This window comes from Gekko japonicus, unplaced genomic scaffold (genome assembly GCF_001447785.1).
Source record: "Gekko japonicus isolate JY-2015 unplaced genomic scaffold, Gekko_japonicus_V1.1 scaffold92, whole genome shotgun sequence".
NCBI classification, from domain to species: Eukaryota; Metazoa; Chordata; class Lepidosauria; order Squamata; family Gekkonidae; genus Gekko; species Gekko japonicus.
The window spans coordinates 291,694-304,868 of NW_015169780.1; the positions used below are offsets into that span (position 1 = coordinate 291,694).

General features: G+C 42.7%; 1 protein-coding gene across 1 annotated transcript in view; it reads right to left on the minus strand.

Annotated features, from left to right (window-relative positions):
• PTPRK (protein tyrosine phosphatase, receptor type K) overlaps positions 1–13,175 on the minus strand; it is a 492,629-nt gene that overhangs the window by 93,180 nt on the left and 386,274 nt on the right. Inside the window, 1 exon segment of the mRNA XM_015416770.1 lies at positions 10,985–11,021. Within this exon segment, the coding sequence (XP_015272256.1) occupies positions 10,985–11,021 (37 nt within the window).

The window sequence follows — 13,175 nt, forward strand, 5'->3', positions numbered from 1 at the left end:
ATTAAAAATAATTGCAGATGACAACAGCTTTTAAAAATATTAAACTACCACTGTTTTTTTAAAAAATAATACCAACCACTGCCATAACAGAGCAGCTTTCTGGACAGCTGCCGAGGTGAAATCAGGTTCTTGTTAGCTTGCCTGAAGGATGGCTGCAGATGTGGCACCTGAGCAACCTTAAAAAGAAATTCTCATTTTGTTGGAAGGACAGGTGCACGGTAACAAGACCTCTCACTTGTATCCTAACCTTAGCTCAAATACAGTTGTTAGTAAGATAATTGACTACCTGCTTATTGGGGTTACATCCTGCTCACCAGTTGCAAGAAAGAAGCACCATGTTTTACAGACTGCTCAGGATGCTTGCAAGCAGCCAACTTACTTTCTGTGCATACGCAGTGCCATTATCCTCTTGCTGTTGCTACCATGATGCATTCCACCAATAGTTTAAAGAAAGAAAAACAGTCACCAACTAATACTACATTTTTTTTAAAAAAAAGAAGCCTCACTGTTTGGTGTTTGAATGTATTTGCTGTACATTAACGGCTGCTGATCTGACTGAACTTGCAGCAGGTCATGCATGCAGACTGTTGCACAGTATCATAGGAGCTGCAGTTTTTCATACAAACACCAAGGAAATCTTACAATTGCATCAACCATGACCCCAGGGGTAAATAGATTTCAACTACTGTGCAGGTATACAAGCAGCCACATGAAAGAAAGAAATGAAACTGTACCACCACAGCTACTGTGCAGCAACATGACTGCTTGGCATGGTGGTTGAGTTGGGTACCAAACAGCGAAAGTGAGACAGGCTGATCTGATAGATGTGAGTTCAGCAGCACCTTAGAGACCAACACGACTTTTGAGGTACAAGCTTTTGAGAGTCAAAGCTTACTTCATGAGAAACAAGTCTGTATTTGACGAAGAGAGCATTGAATCTTGAAAGCTTATGCCCCTCAAATCTTGTTGGTCACTATGGTGCTGCTGGACTGAAATCTAGCTGTTCTACTGCAGACCAACATGGCTGGCCTCTGAAACGAGCTTTCCCCGATGCTATTTAACATCTATATGCGCCCCCTTGCCCAGATTGCCCAGAGGCATGGGCTGGGATATCACCAGTATGCTGATGATACCCAGCTCTATCTGATGTTGGGCAGCCGGTCCAACTCCAGACTGGAAGATCTGGACCAGGCGTTACAAGCCGTGGCTGGTTGGCTTAGACTGAGCTGACTGAAACTGAATCTGATGAAGATGGAGGTCCTGTTCCTGAGCTGGGGCAGTTTGGGGGTAAGGATCCCACTTCTGACCTTCAATGGGGCACCTCTAGTGCCAGCGCCGGAGGTTAGGAGCTTGGGAGTGCTTTTGGATGCCTCCTTAACAATGGAGGCTCAGGTAGCAGCCACTGCCAAGTCAGCCTTCTACCATCTTGGCTGATTAGGCAGCTGGTTCCCTTCCTTGACTGCAACGACTTGGCAACAGTGATTCATGCGATGGTCATCTCGAGACCAGGCTACTGTAATGCTATCTACATGGGGCTGCCCTTGTCACAATTTTGGAAGCTGCAGCTAGTGCAGAATGCTGCAGCCAGGCTTCTGATGGGCCTCCCCATGTGGGAGCACATCCAGCCTGTGCTGAAGACATTGCACTGGCTGCCAATAGCATACCAAATTTGTTTCAAGGTGCTGGTTCTTACCTTTAAAGCCCTATATGGCCAGGGTCCGACATACCTGTGGGACTTCCTTCCCCCATACATATCCCAGAGAGCACTATGGTCAGGGTCTCAAAATCGACTGGCCCTTCTGGGTCCCAAGGATGTCAGGCTGGCTAATACTAGGGCCAGGGCCTCCTCAGTGGCAGCTCCATACTGGTGGAATGAGCTCCCAGAAGAGATCAGGGCCCTGCGGGATCTTTTACAGTTCCTCAGGGCCTGTAAGACAGACCTCTTCCACCAAGCCTTCAAGTAAGGAGCCGCCGCCACTATTACCACCCACAATCCTAATTATAGAGCTCTGGCCCTTGGCTTTGACATTGAGCAGAACATTTAGTTAGACCTTTGTAGGTGCTTATACAGTACGCCATCACTAAGCAATTAATTAACTATCGCTAGCACTTTATGATACTGAATTGTTTATAACTGAACTGTTTTTATTTACTTATTTATTAATTATCGGATTAATACCCCGCCCTCCCCGCAAAGCAGGCTCAGGGCAGCTTCCATAGAACATAAATACAGACTAAAATCATACAACAGTTTAAAACACCACAAGTAAAACCAGTACAAACATAAAGTTGATTTTATGTGGATTTTAGATGAGTATTTATGTATCAAATTGTGTAAGCAACCCTGAGCCTGCCTTCACGGGGAGGGTTGATATAAATCAAATCAATCAATCAATCAATCAATCAATCTGAGGCTCTATTTGTGAATGATCATGGCTGTCAAAAATGGCATATTCATGCATAGTTGCCATTAGATTTTTTTTGTCATGCATGGTTCTTCAGTCATTTCAATTAAGGAAGTTGATCACTCCACAGAAATGGGTGAGGAAACCATTCCAGGCAAGGAATACCATGTGCTATAAAGGTCACTTTAACTCCTGCTCCATATCACTTAGCATATGATCTCAGCTGTACTTCTGATCCAGCCAATACTGTGACCTTTTATACTTAAATTCAGGACTATCTAAGTATCTAACTGTGAAAAAGACAAATGGAGTACAGATTGAAAGCAAGACTTTCTATTTGTTTATTTTTGGTAAACAACTCCCACTAGGCAGCCTAAAAACAAATTTGGTTTCAAGTAGATGCTATTTGAATAAAAACAAGCCAACGAGGAACGGAATACTGCTGGGAAATACACTTCGAAGGAATGTCACAACATACATAAAAGTATGCATTAATATTTTATATTTCCTGTGAGAAAACAGACACTACTCTTCAAAGATTTTTAACTGCATTGAAAATAAGTAGCGAATTGTACACATCACAACTTAACTTCTAAGATACCAGGTATATTGACAGAAATCTTATTCCATTTCTCTAATGCTTCTTTTAGTCAGTGTACTGAGAAGCATAAAGTTATGCAGCTGATCAGCCGATAATAAAGACCATACAATTTCAGGATTAGTGCTAACTTTCATCAGGAATTTTTGATTAATAGGAACTACAGCCTGACTAGAAACATTACCATTATATTTATTTTCAAGAAAATGATAAAATTCAAAACTATTATAAAGAGAAGATACTAAATTGCGGGTATCATTTCTTAGAGGACTTCACTATGATGGCAGGGTGAAATGCGATCATAGAATGACCTTGTTTTTCACAGAGACTACAAAAGTGAATAAGGATCTCCATGATGTTCTTGTAACAGGAAATAGACGCTCATCAGAGAATGACTCAGAGTTCATACTGTGCCCTGAGAACAGAAAATGTACTGCAAACATCCAGCATTCTGATATGCAGCACTCCTCATCAGCCACTAGAACGTGTTGGGTTGGGAGCCAAAAGTGGGTCGTGAACAATGTTCCCGCTAAGCTGGTGCAGTCTTGTGAGCAAAAATTCTACTTTGCAAGCTACTGGCATTAAAGTTGTGAGTGAGCGATTTGTCGACTGCATAAATTAGTTTGCTCTGGAGCCATCCTTCCCGTGCGAAGACAAACGTGTGAACCGGAGGCTAAAAGACTGTGAGCTAGCTCACACTAACTAAGCTTAGAGGGAACACTGGTCGTGAAGCCTCTGAAAGTGGGTTGCCGGTCAGCCTTTACTAATGGCCACTCTTGCCCTTTGTATCAGTTTCTTTCTTTGTTTGTTCTTCTTGCCAATTTCCCCTCATTTTCACCTCTCCCTCCCTTTGCAACAATAATGAGAAGAAAACTAGGTGGACTTTCTGATTTAGACCCAAGAGGGTTAGAAGATTTGCCCTTTGACTTCTGACTACTGGATTAGTGAAAGGGGCTGGTGGCAGACTGCCAGACTGGTGTGTGAACAGTCACACTCCAGGATTTTGTGATTTTGTGTTGCAGCCCTGTGACAAAAGGCATTTGGCCTGGGCTGGGCTAAGTGACCTTTTGACAATTAGCAGCTCAGTAATTAGTATCCATTCCAGTGACTACTTCACTTATGCCAGGGAGAGTGGTAGATCATTTGGTGTAGTAGATCCACTGCTCCAGCAATTCTAAATGGCACATGAACCAATTAGGCTTAAGGTCAAAGGCCCTGAATTTAATCGGGAACATGTTCCACCAGGGAAGGGCCAGGGCTGAGAAGGCCCTGCCCTGGTCGAGGCAAGACAGACATCTTTTGGGCTGGGGACTACCAACTGGTGCTGGTCTAGAGAGTGCAGAACTTTTTGGGGAACATACACAGAGAGGCGTTCCTGCAGGTATATTGGTCCCTGGCCACATAGGGCCTTAAAAGTTAACACCATAACCTTAAACCTGACTCAGTACTCAACTGGCAACCAATGCAGCTGGCACAGCACTGGCTGAATGTGTGTCCACAGTCAGCAGGTGCACCCCTGCCTTTTGTAGCAGCTGAAGCATCCGGATCAGGCTTAAGGCCTGCACAGAGTGCGTTGCATTAGTCAAGTCTGGAAGCAACCATTGCATGGATCACTGTTGCTAAATTGTGGGAGAAAAGGTAGGGGACTAGTTGCCTGACCAGCCAATGATAATAAAAGGCTGACCTGGCAACATTAGTGACCTGGGCCTCCATAGAAAGGGAGGCATCCAGGATCACTCCCAGACTCCTCGTAGTTGGCACAGGCATTAATGGCACCCTATCAAGGGCTGGGAGTTGCATTCCTGAACTCAACACCCCACGACTGACAAACAGGACCTCCATCTTGGCTGGACTGAGTTTCAGCCAGCTCTGTTGTAACCAATCAGCCATGGCCTCCAAAGCCCCAACCAAAATGGTCAGGGTGGAGTCCAGCTGGCCATTCATCAGGAGATAAAGCTGGATGTCATCAGTGTATTGGTGACAGCCCAGCCCAAACCCCCAGATTAACTGGGCAAGGGGGCACATGTAGATGATAATTAACATCAGGGAGAAGATTGCCCCTTGCGGGACGCCACATACCACTGGATAACATGACGACACCCTCTCCCCAAGTGCTACCCTCTGTCCCCGACCATGGAGAAAGGAGGACAGCCACTGCAAAGCAGTTCCCCATATCCCCACATCAGCAAAGTCAAGAGATAAAGATCAAGAGATCACAGTCGACCATGTCGAATGCTGCTGTTACATCGAGTAACTCCAGCAGTGCTGAGCCGCTGACTTACAAGCTATGAAGTGGTTCCAAGATGAACCAACTTCAGAGGTTAATTTCAGGCCAAGTTTTCACCTGTATTTTGGAAACTAAGACTTGACCCTGGAAACAGTAGCTTCCATGTCATACAGTCACTGGTATTTGTTCTTCACTTCATATGCATGTTGGTTGTTAAAGAATCAAGTAAAATGTATACTGGTCCCAGTCACAAGGGCCGTAAAATGCGGGAGGGGGGAGTGTGGCAGTTTGGCCCGGAGCAAAATAATGCGCGGCTGCCCGATCACACGTTCCGTTGAGGTCCTGTGGGTAGGGGCGAGGTGGCGATCACACGACGATCCTACAGCACGGCAAAGAAGCGGCGCAGCGCAATCTCACCAACGGCATGAGCGATTCTGCGGAGCAACGGAACTTTCGCTTTCCTCTTCGTGCGCATGCGCCGTTGGGTGCTTGTGCGCATCCTGTGGAGACTTGGGGGGGGAACCTGTTTGCGACGGGACATGGGCGGACACCGGATGCCATGGACTACCACCGGAAACGCGATTAGACACCAGACCTTGCCCCGCAGTTTCCGGAAACTAGTACCTCGGAGGTACTAGTTTTTAACTCCACATCTTCGGCGGGAAGCCTCGGGTTCGCCATGGGAGCTCTACGCTTCCCAGATGTTGCAGTGTGATTGCGCCCGGAAAATCCGCCTATCATCCGTCTCAGTAGCGTGGCTAATGCTCTGTGTGACCGCAGCCACTGATGGTTAGAGCAAGTTTCTTTGACTCTCAGGGGATTAGAAAGAGTAATGGAGTAGGAGAAGGTGGTTAGATTTCAGAATGTTATCTCTATACGCAAAGGCTGTGTCCTTTAGAATACCACTTACTTGAGAATCATATGGGAGGCAGCTGTACCCTTTGTGTGATGTCTCCTGATTTCTCAAAAAAACATCTGGTTGGCCACTGCAGAAAACGGAATGCTAGACTAGATGGGCATCAAGGTCCTAGTTTGCCTCAGGTGACAAAAACCTGGCTGGGTCACCATATCCAGGTAGATTTGGACTTATGGGTCACCCTACCAAAAAGGTTAGGAACCACTGCACTAGATTCTGGTAGCATGGCTTTCATCCTTAAGAATAGCTATGGTGGCAATTCTTAAACTGTAATCCATAGTGTGCATCCAGCTGGCCTGGGGAATTACAATTAAAATGATACTGGAAACTGCTGAAGGCCTTTTCTAGATCACACTGTCATTAACCTTACCAGTCACAGAACCTGTTCTTTTAAACATTAATTATTTTAATGAATTTGGGTTCAAAAAGTACATTAAAATAATCAAAATAATCAATGGTAATGTGTTAATAACTCCTTCCTGTCACACTCCACTACAAAAATAATCTCACCATTTCTCATAAACAGTCTATTCACGTTATCTGCATGTTCAGGTCATTATTGCTTATTTTTGAAACTCTGGATTCACTGGCATATTTAAAAAAAGAATAAAGAAAAAAGGTGAGGATTTACACACAAGAGAAAATTGTAACAGGAAGAACTACAGAGCATCCTAGTGGTTGAGCAGGTATACTAGCAGTCAAGTGTTCAGTCAGAGTATTTGAATAGTTAATGCACAGAAAGACAGGAAGGGCATTATGGCTAAGTAACAGGTAAGCACATGGTTTATGATACGGACAATACTATTAACAGTCTACATTCCATACGATTACCACTTTGGAAAGAAGGAGCACATTTGAATTAAAGAAACCAAAGAGATCAGGAGCAAACAAGATACTAGGGTGGAATCCAAGCATTCTCCAAGAAGCTTTCCTCCATCCCAAGGAGCCTCACTCTAAGTTAAGAAGAGAAGAAGAAGAGAAGAGATTGGATTTATACCCCGCCCTTCACTTGGAGTCTCAAAGTGGCTTACAAACTCCTTTCCCTTCCCCTCCCCACAGCAGACACCCTGTGAGGTGGGTGGGGCTGAGAGATCTCTGACACAAACTGCTCTTTTTCAAGGACAGCTGTGCCAGAGCTTGTTACTGACCCAAGGTCACATCAGCAGGTGCAAGTGGAGGAGTGGGGAATCAAACCCAGTTCTCTCAGATTAGAGTCCGCGCACTTAAATTGGAGTAAGGCTCCTTAGGCTGTTAACAATCTGGTCTTTCAAAACCTATGTATGCGTTAAAAGCAAGGTGAACATTCAACAGCTGAATTTGCAAATTCTTTTAAAAATGATTTCTAACCAAAGTTTCTATGAAAAGTAGTACATATTAGTCAATGTACAATCTACCTTATGGAAAAAGCTCTACATTTTGAAGCACACATATGTTAAGAGCCAATAAAGCCTTAGCGAAGTGCCCCAAAACATACAATTATTTCTGTGTTTATATATGTAACCACTCTTAAACTGTAATGCAGTTAGAGTTCTCTGGAAACAGTAAGGGATTCAACTTTGGCTGATAGACAGGCTTATAAATTGTATTAGAGAAGAGAACAAGATTGTTGCAGAGTTTGGGATGGTTGCCAAAGTAGCTTGCAAAGTGATTTCTGGTCCTTGCTCTTTATTGCTTGTGATTATGTGATGTGTTTATCAGAATAATTTGATTTCATATTTTCCATACTGGGCAATGCTCCAAATCTCAAAGGAATTAAGCAATTTAAATTTTGCTGTAGGTATTCATGGAAGGCGACTCAGAATTGCCAAAAGCAGCACACTCCCATACCAGCATCCTTCTAGATTAAATACATGCCAGATACGCCTTCCAAAATAAGTTGAAGTAAGCAACAATATACAAGAAATCTTTACGTTCCCACTTCCATGTATTTCACAGATTGTGATTATGAAAGATCCAACCCTTGTAAATTAATATATAAAAACATAGTTTGGTTAATCTAATCTGCTACAAAACTGAATAAAAACACCAGCATTAATTTATATGTTGATTAAAATTACTGCTGTTTTATACTGATCAAAGCATCCATGTGCGGGTTGTTCAGAGAAGAATTATATAGCTGCCAGTGTGTTTTGTGTCTTATCTGTAAAACTCTAAATTCAGGAGGAGAAACCAGATGCATATTTCCGTATCATTTATGTTCCTAGACAGTTCACAGCTCTTCAGCAAAACTGTCTTCTTTGTAAGATTGACCCAAAACTCAATCCCAATATGCTAAATTCACTTTCATTAAAAAGGTGAACTTGACCACAGATGCTCTATACTAGTGTTGCCAGCACCTCCAGGTGGGGCCTAGAGTCCTCCCAGAATTACAACTGATCTCCAGACTGCAGAGATCAATTTATCTGGAGCAAATGACAGCTTTGGAGGGTAAGCTCTATGGCACTGCATCTACATTGAGCTCCCTCCCCTCCTTAAATTCCACCCTCATCAGGAACCAGTATCAAATCAAGAATTTCCCAAGCCAGAGCTGGCAACATTACTCTATACAGATACATATAAAATGATCAAAGTAAGTATTTGGTATAGTGTAACGAGCTGTTTTTTTGTTTTTTTTTAAAGGAATTTCTTTGTTCAAAACTTATTTCAGTCATAGTTCTCTTTCAACAATAGGAAGTAAGCTATATAATATATGGAAGGGTTGTTATAAGCACTATTGATATAATCTCTCACACAAAGAAGCCTGACCTTGTAACACTGATGTTTATAGTAAATTAAAAAATTAAATTGGAAGGGAAATCATATGTTAATAAGTTTACTTTCCTTAAATCACTTATTCTACAAAACTTAACCTGGAATGGTCTTCAGGAAACATACACATACTACTAGGTTTTGCTGTTTGAGCTGGCACCCTAGTAAAGTCCATAAATATGCACAATGGGTGCAGACCAATATTTGACAAGTATTGTTTGATTATTTATTGTGCTTTTCCTTATTTATTCTTCTTGAATCTATTTCTGATTCTCTCTAATGACACTGTAAACGGAATTTGGTAATGAGTAGCTATAATCACTGAGAAGCATACTGAGAACTCCAAGTTCTTATCTGAAGATGCAACTTTTTAAATTAAGCAGCTTTATAGGAGATATATAATATAATAAATCACCTATTCATTCTTCTTGCTGACATTCACACAAACTGAAATGCAACATACTCTTTCCCAAATCAATATGACTTATGGTTATTCATGTCTTACTTACAGTGCAATCCTAAACAGAGTTACACCCTTCTATGACCACTGAAGTTAGGATTGCACTGTTTTCCAAGTTCTGAGTTTTAAGCAAATGGCTCCATCATGACCCACAACAAAAGAGAAGTTTAATGACCAGATGCTGATCCTCACTTGGAGGGTGGGGCGTCCTAACTAGATAGGAGGGAAAAAACAAACCAACCATAATTTGTAGCCAATATTCAGTTAGGACATTTTTCTGGTACTGAAAGCAGATATGCTGCTGTGATGGAAATAAAGGTTTGGTGAACAGCAGCAGGTAAACAAGAGAGCTGCTGAGTCACGTGACTGAGAGTGGTGGGGGCAAGATTGCTCGAAATTCTCAATGAGTGACAGTTAACAGTTAACAGTTGACAGTTGACAGAGTCAGTTGGAAGAGAGTTAGCTGAAGAGCTCTTGAGAAGAAAGGAGCCTTTGGAGCTGAGTTCAACAGCAAGCCAGCAGTTTGAGGAAAACTGGGGCTAAATAACACTCCTAACTGGTACCCTCTAATGAGAGAGGAGCGTGAACGGCGAGGAGAAACAGGATAACCCCTCAATAGTCACAAAACACCATATCATTGGTCCAAGGGAACCTGTAAGGTGGTTAAAGGAAGGACTAAGGGTCTGGAGGAGACTGGGAAAGCTGGGGTAGTCGCACCAGTCAGTCTCAGGGAACCAGAAGGATAAAGTCCAAAGGCTAACCACAGTCAGTTATTGCAGAGTGGAATCACAAATGGTTTCTGTGTACTAAAGACAATCTGTGACAAACTCAGAGTTATAAGCCTACAGCCTATGTGAAAGCAGAGTGAAGCATTTATTCTATAAAGAAACAAAATATCCTGTGTAAATATCCCACCCACCCCTGTTGAGTTTTCTGTGAAATAAAGAACTATGCTGTTTGCCTTTCACAAGCACTGGTGCCTGACTTTTTGATAAAGATTTACATCTGGCAGTTGTCCTCAATCCATCCACAAGAAATATAAACCCCAAAGAGACTACTTTAAAGTGTGAACTGGTCAGCCCTGAGAAAGTAAAGGTGATCAGTCACTTCAGAGTACAATCTCTGAATCCAGTATAAGTCACGGTCATTGCTGTGACTGAGTTGGGGCGCGTGTGTGTGTGTGTGTATATATATATATATAGGGACGCCCCAACGCAGTCACAGCAATGGCTGGGAAGAAGTCGTTGTGTCATATCTGCTTTGAAGAATTGGTACTTTTCTATTCTAAAGACCATATTTCCTAGCCCTCTTTCATTCTTCAGCTGATCACAAAAATAAGCCCCTGTCAATCCCCAGAAAGTGAAATTAATTTCCTTATTTTCTCAAAAGTCTGCTTAATCATACAATAGTTATCTTCTTACCAATAAGTGAGGAAAAACCTCAACACCCACAAAACAGTACACAAAGGTTGTACCCTGTCACATTTTACAACACAAAGGGAAAGCCAAGCATTTTACTGGCATTTTAACCAAGCTCTAACTACAAATTCCCAGCAACAGAAATGCCACATTTAATTAGCTCTGAAAGCAAGCTATAAAAATCTGCTTAGATAGAAAGGGAAAGCTCTTACCTTTGGTAGCTATCCGAACACACTGAGTTTTGGTTTCCTATTAAGGAAGAAAATAGAAGAAAAACAATTAGTTTGCTTCTGAAGTAGTATCATCAGCAGTTCACATCAGCTTGGGAAGAGCTTAGAAAAGTCAACAAAAGCTAGTTTAATTCAATGGGCTAATACATATTATTATTATTAATTTTGATTTGTATCCCGCTCTCCGTCACTAATGCCTTAAGTCCCGAACAACACACTGTAAGGAATGCATGGCTGTCACTACTTTAATCTTCTTAAATTGAGGATTGCCCTATGGCCTCCACCTTTTTTATCAACAAGGAAGAACCTGGAGAAACCATCTTGACTACACCTTTCTGTAGGACCTCATTCAGCTGAAGTTGGAGCTCAGAATATAGGTTATCTACCACTGCTGAAGCAGGGAGACACGGAGGAAAAGAGGTGAACTCTAGAAAGTAACCGTTATGAACAACAGACAAAGCCCAAATGTCAGAACAAACAGAACTCCATGAGCCATAAAAACTGCTTAGGTCTGCACCCTATGAAAAGACTGCTGGCTTGCCTACTGTCTTATAGCAATCTTTCTCCTTTGGTAGGAGGATGACTGATACTGATACTGAGGCTAGTGGTACAGCACCTGTTTTTGCTGGCGACTCTCGCCCTTGAAAAAGCGCAGCGCAAACCCACGTTGTCTTGGAGTGAAGCAGAAGGTGAAGAAAATATACTAAGGGATTTTGCATTTTGATAATTATTGACGTACCTGCATGTTGTTACCGCCAATGGCCTGCCTTGTTTGAGGAAGTTAGCTATGTGACAGGACAGGCCAGAGGGGTATAGGAATTGCACACCACTTGTATACCAAGGTCCAGCACAGTAGGAAAACTCCAGATTTGAAGAGTAAATTAAATAGGTTTTATTGAAGAATTTCACTAATTACAAGCACACTAAGCATTCAAAAAGAGCAAGCAATACAGAATTAAGAAAGCAGAGATGATTGATAGCGAATAGAGGGGTCAGTTATGGAGTGATACAACTTGTCCAGATGTTTAGGGGTCCATGGAGAGGAGATTATGGCCCAAGCCAAAAGTTTAGGGGTGAACTGTCAGTTGGCATTAGGGGCAGACACACAAAATCTGAGGCCATGTACTTTGACAGATACAGACATTGGAAAACAATGCAGACCAATGGGCAGCCTTGGGGGCTGGTCTCAGGTGAGAACAATAGATTTTCTAGACCAATAAGGAGTCCATGGAGGTGTGGTACTGGGTAGAGCATAATTCAGGTATGACCAATGAGCTTCAAGAGGGGCAGAGTCTGGTTTAAGAATAGATATGATGGGAATAAGCCAGATGCTAGATGGTTGGCTGGGAGTGTCCATTATGAAACAAAAGAGCGGCCTGGCACCAGACAAAAGAGTTGATGTTTCTTAATGTGTGGCAGGATGAACCTGAATGGGTGACCATTCACCGTTCCCTCTAAGCTGTGGAGTCTTGTGAGCAAAAAATCAACTTTGTGAGCTACTGGCATTAAAGTCATGAGAGATCAATTTGGTACTGCATAAATTAGTTTGCTCTGGAGCCATCCTTTCTGAGCTAAGACAAAAATGTGTGAGCTGGAGGTAAAAAACTGTGAGCTAGCTCACACTAACTCAGCTTAGAGGGAACACTGCCGTACATGGAAAGTTAATGTTTACCTTGATAGGTCTGGCATAGGTGTAAGGATGCAGATATTTTAGACAAATATATGGAGACAGGAATGAGAGGATTATTCCAAAGGTATTTCCTGACATATAGATGAAACAGGAGATATGGGATAGAAACATGCAACATACTTCATTCATGACAATAGCACAGACCAGAGGCTCTTTGTCCCTGCTTGCCTGTACTTTTGACAGACAAAAGACTAGTCAGTAGAAGATGCCTGAGGTGAGAGCAAAGATTTGCTGATTCTTAGTGCTTATGGACTGAGCTGACAGGAGAGACATGGGGGGGGGGGGTTGCTTGCATGGAGGCTGTTTGGCAGTGCAGCCAGCCTGGAAAGTCTTCACTTGGCCTGAGTTTTTCCAGCCAAGATGGGTTCTCCTAGCCTCCCAGCAAAAGCCACTGTTTAAGCCAAGCCTGGCTTTATGAGGGCACTGCTTGTGGAGGTTCAGAGGTCATTTTGGGGTGTCTCTCTCTCGGGAAAGACCATCCCG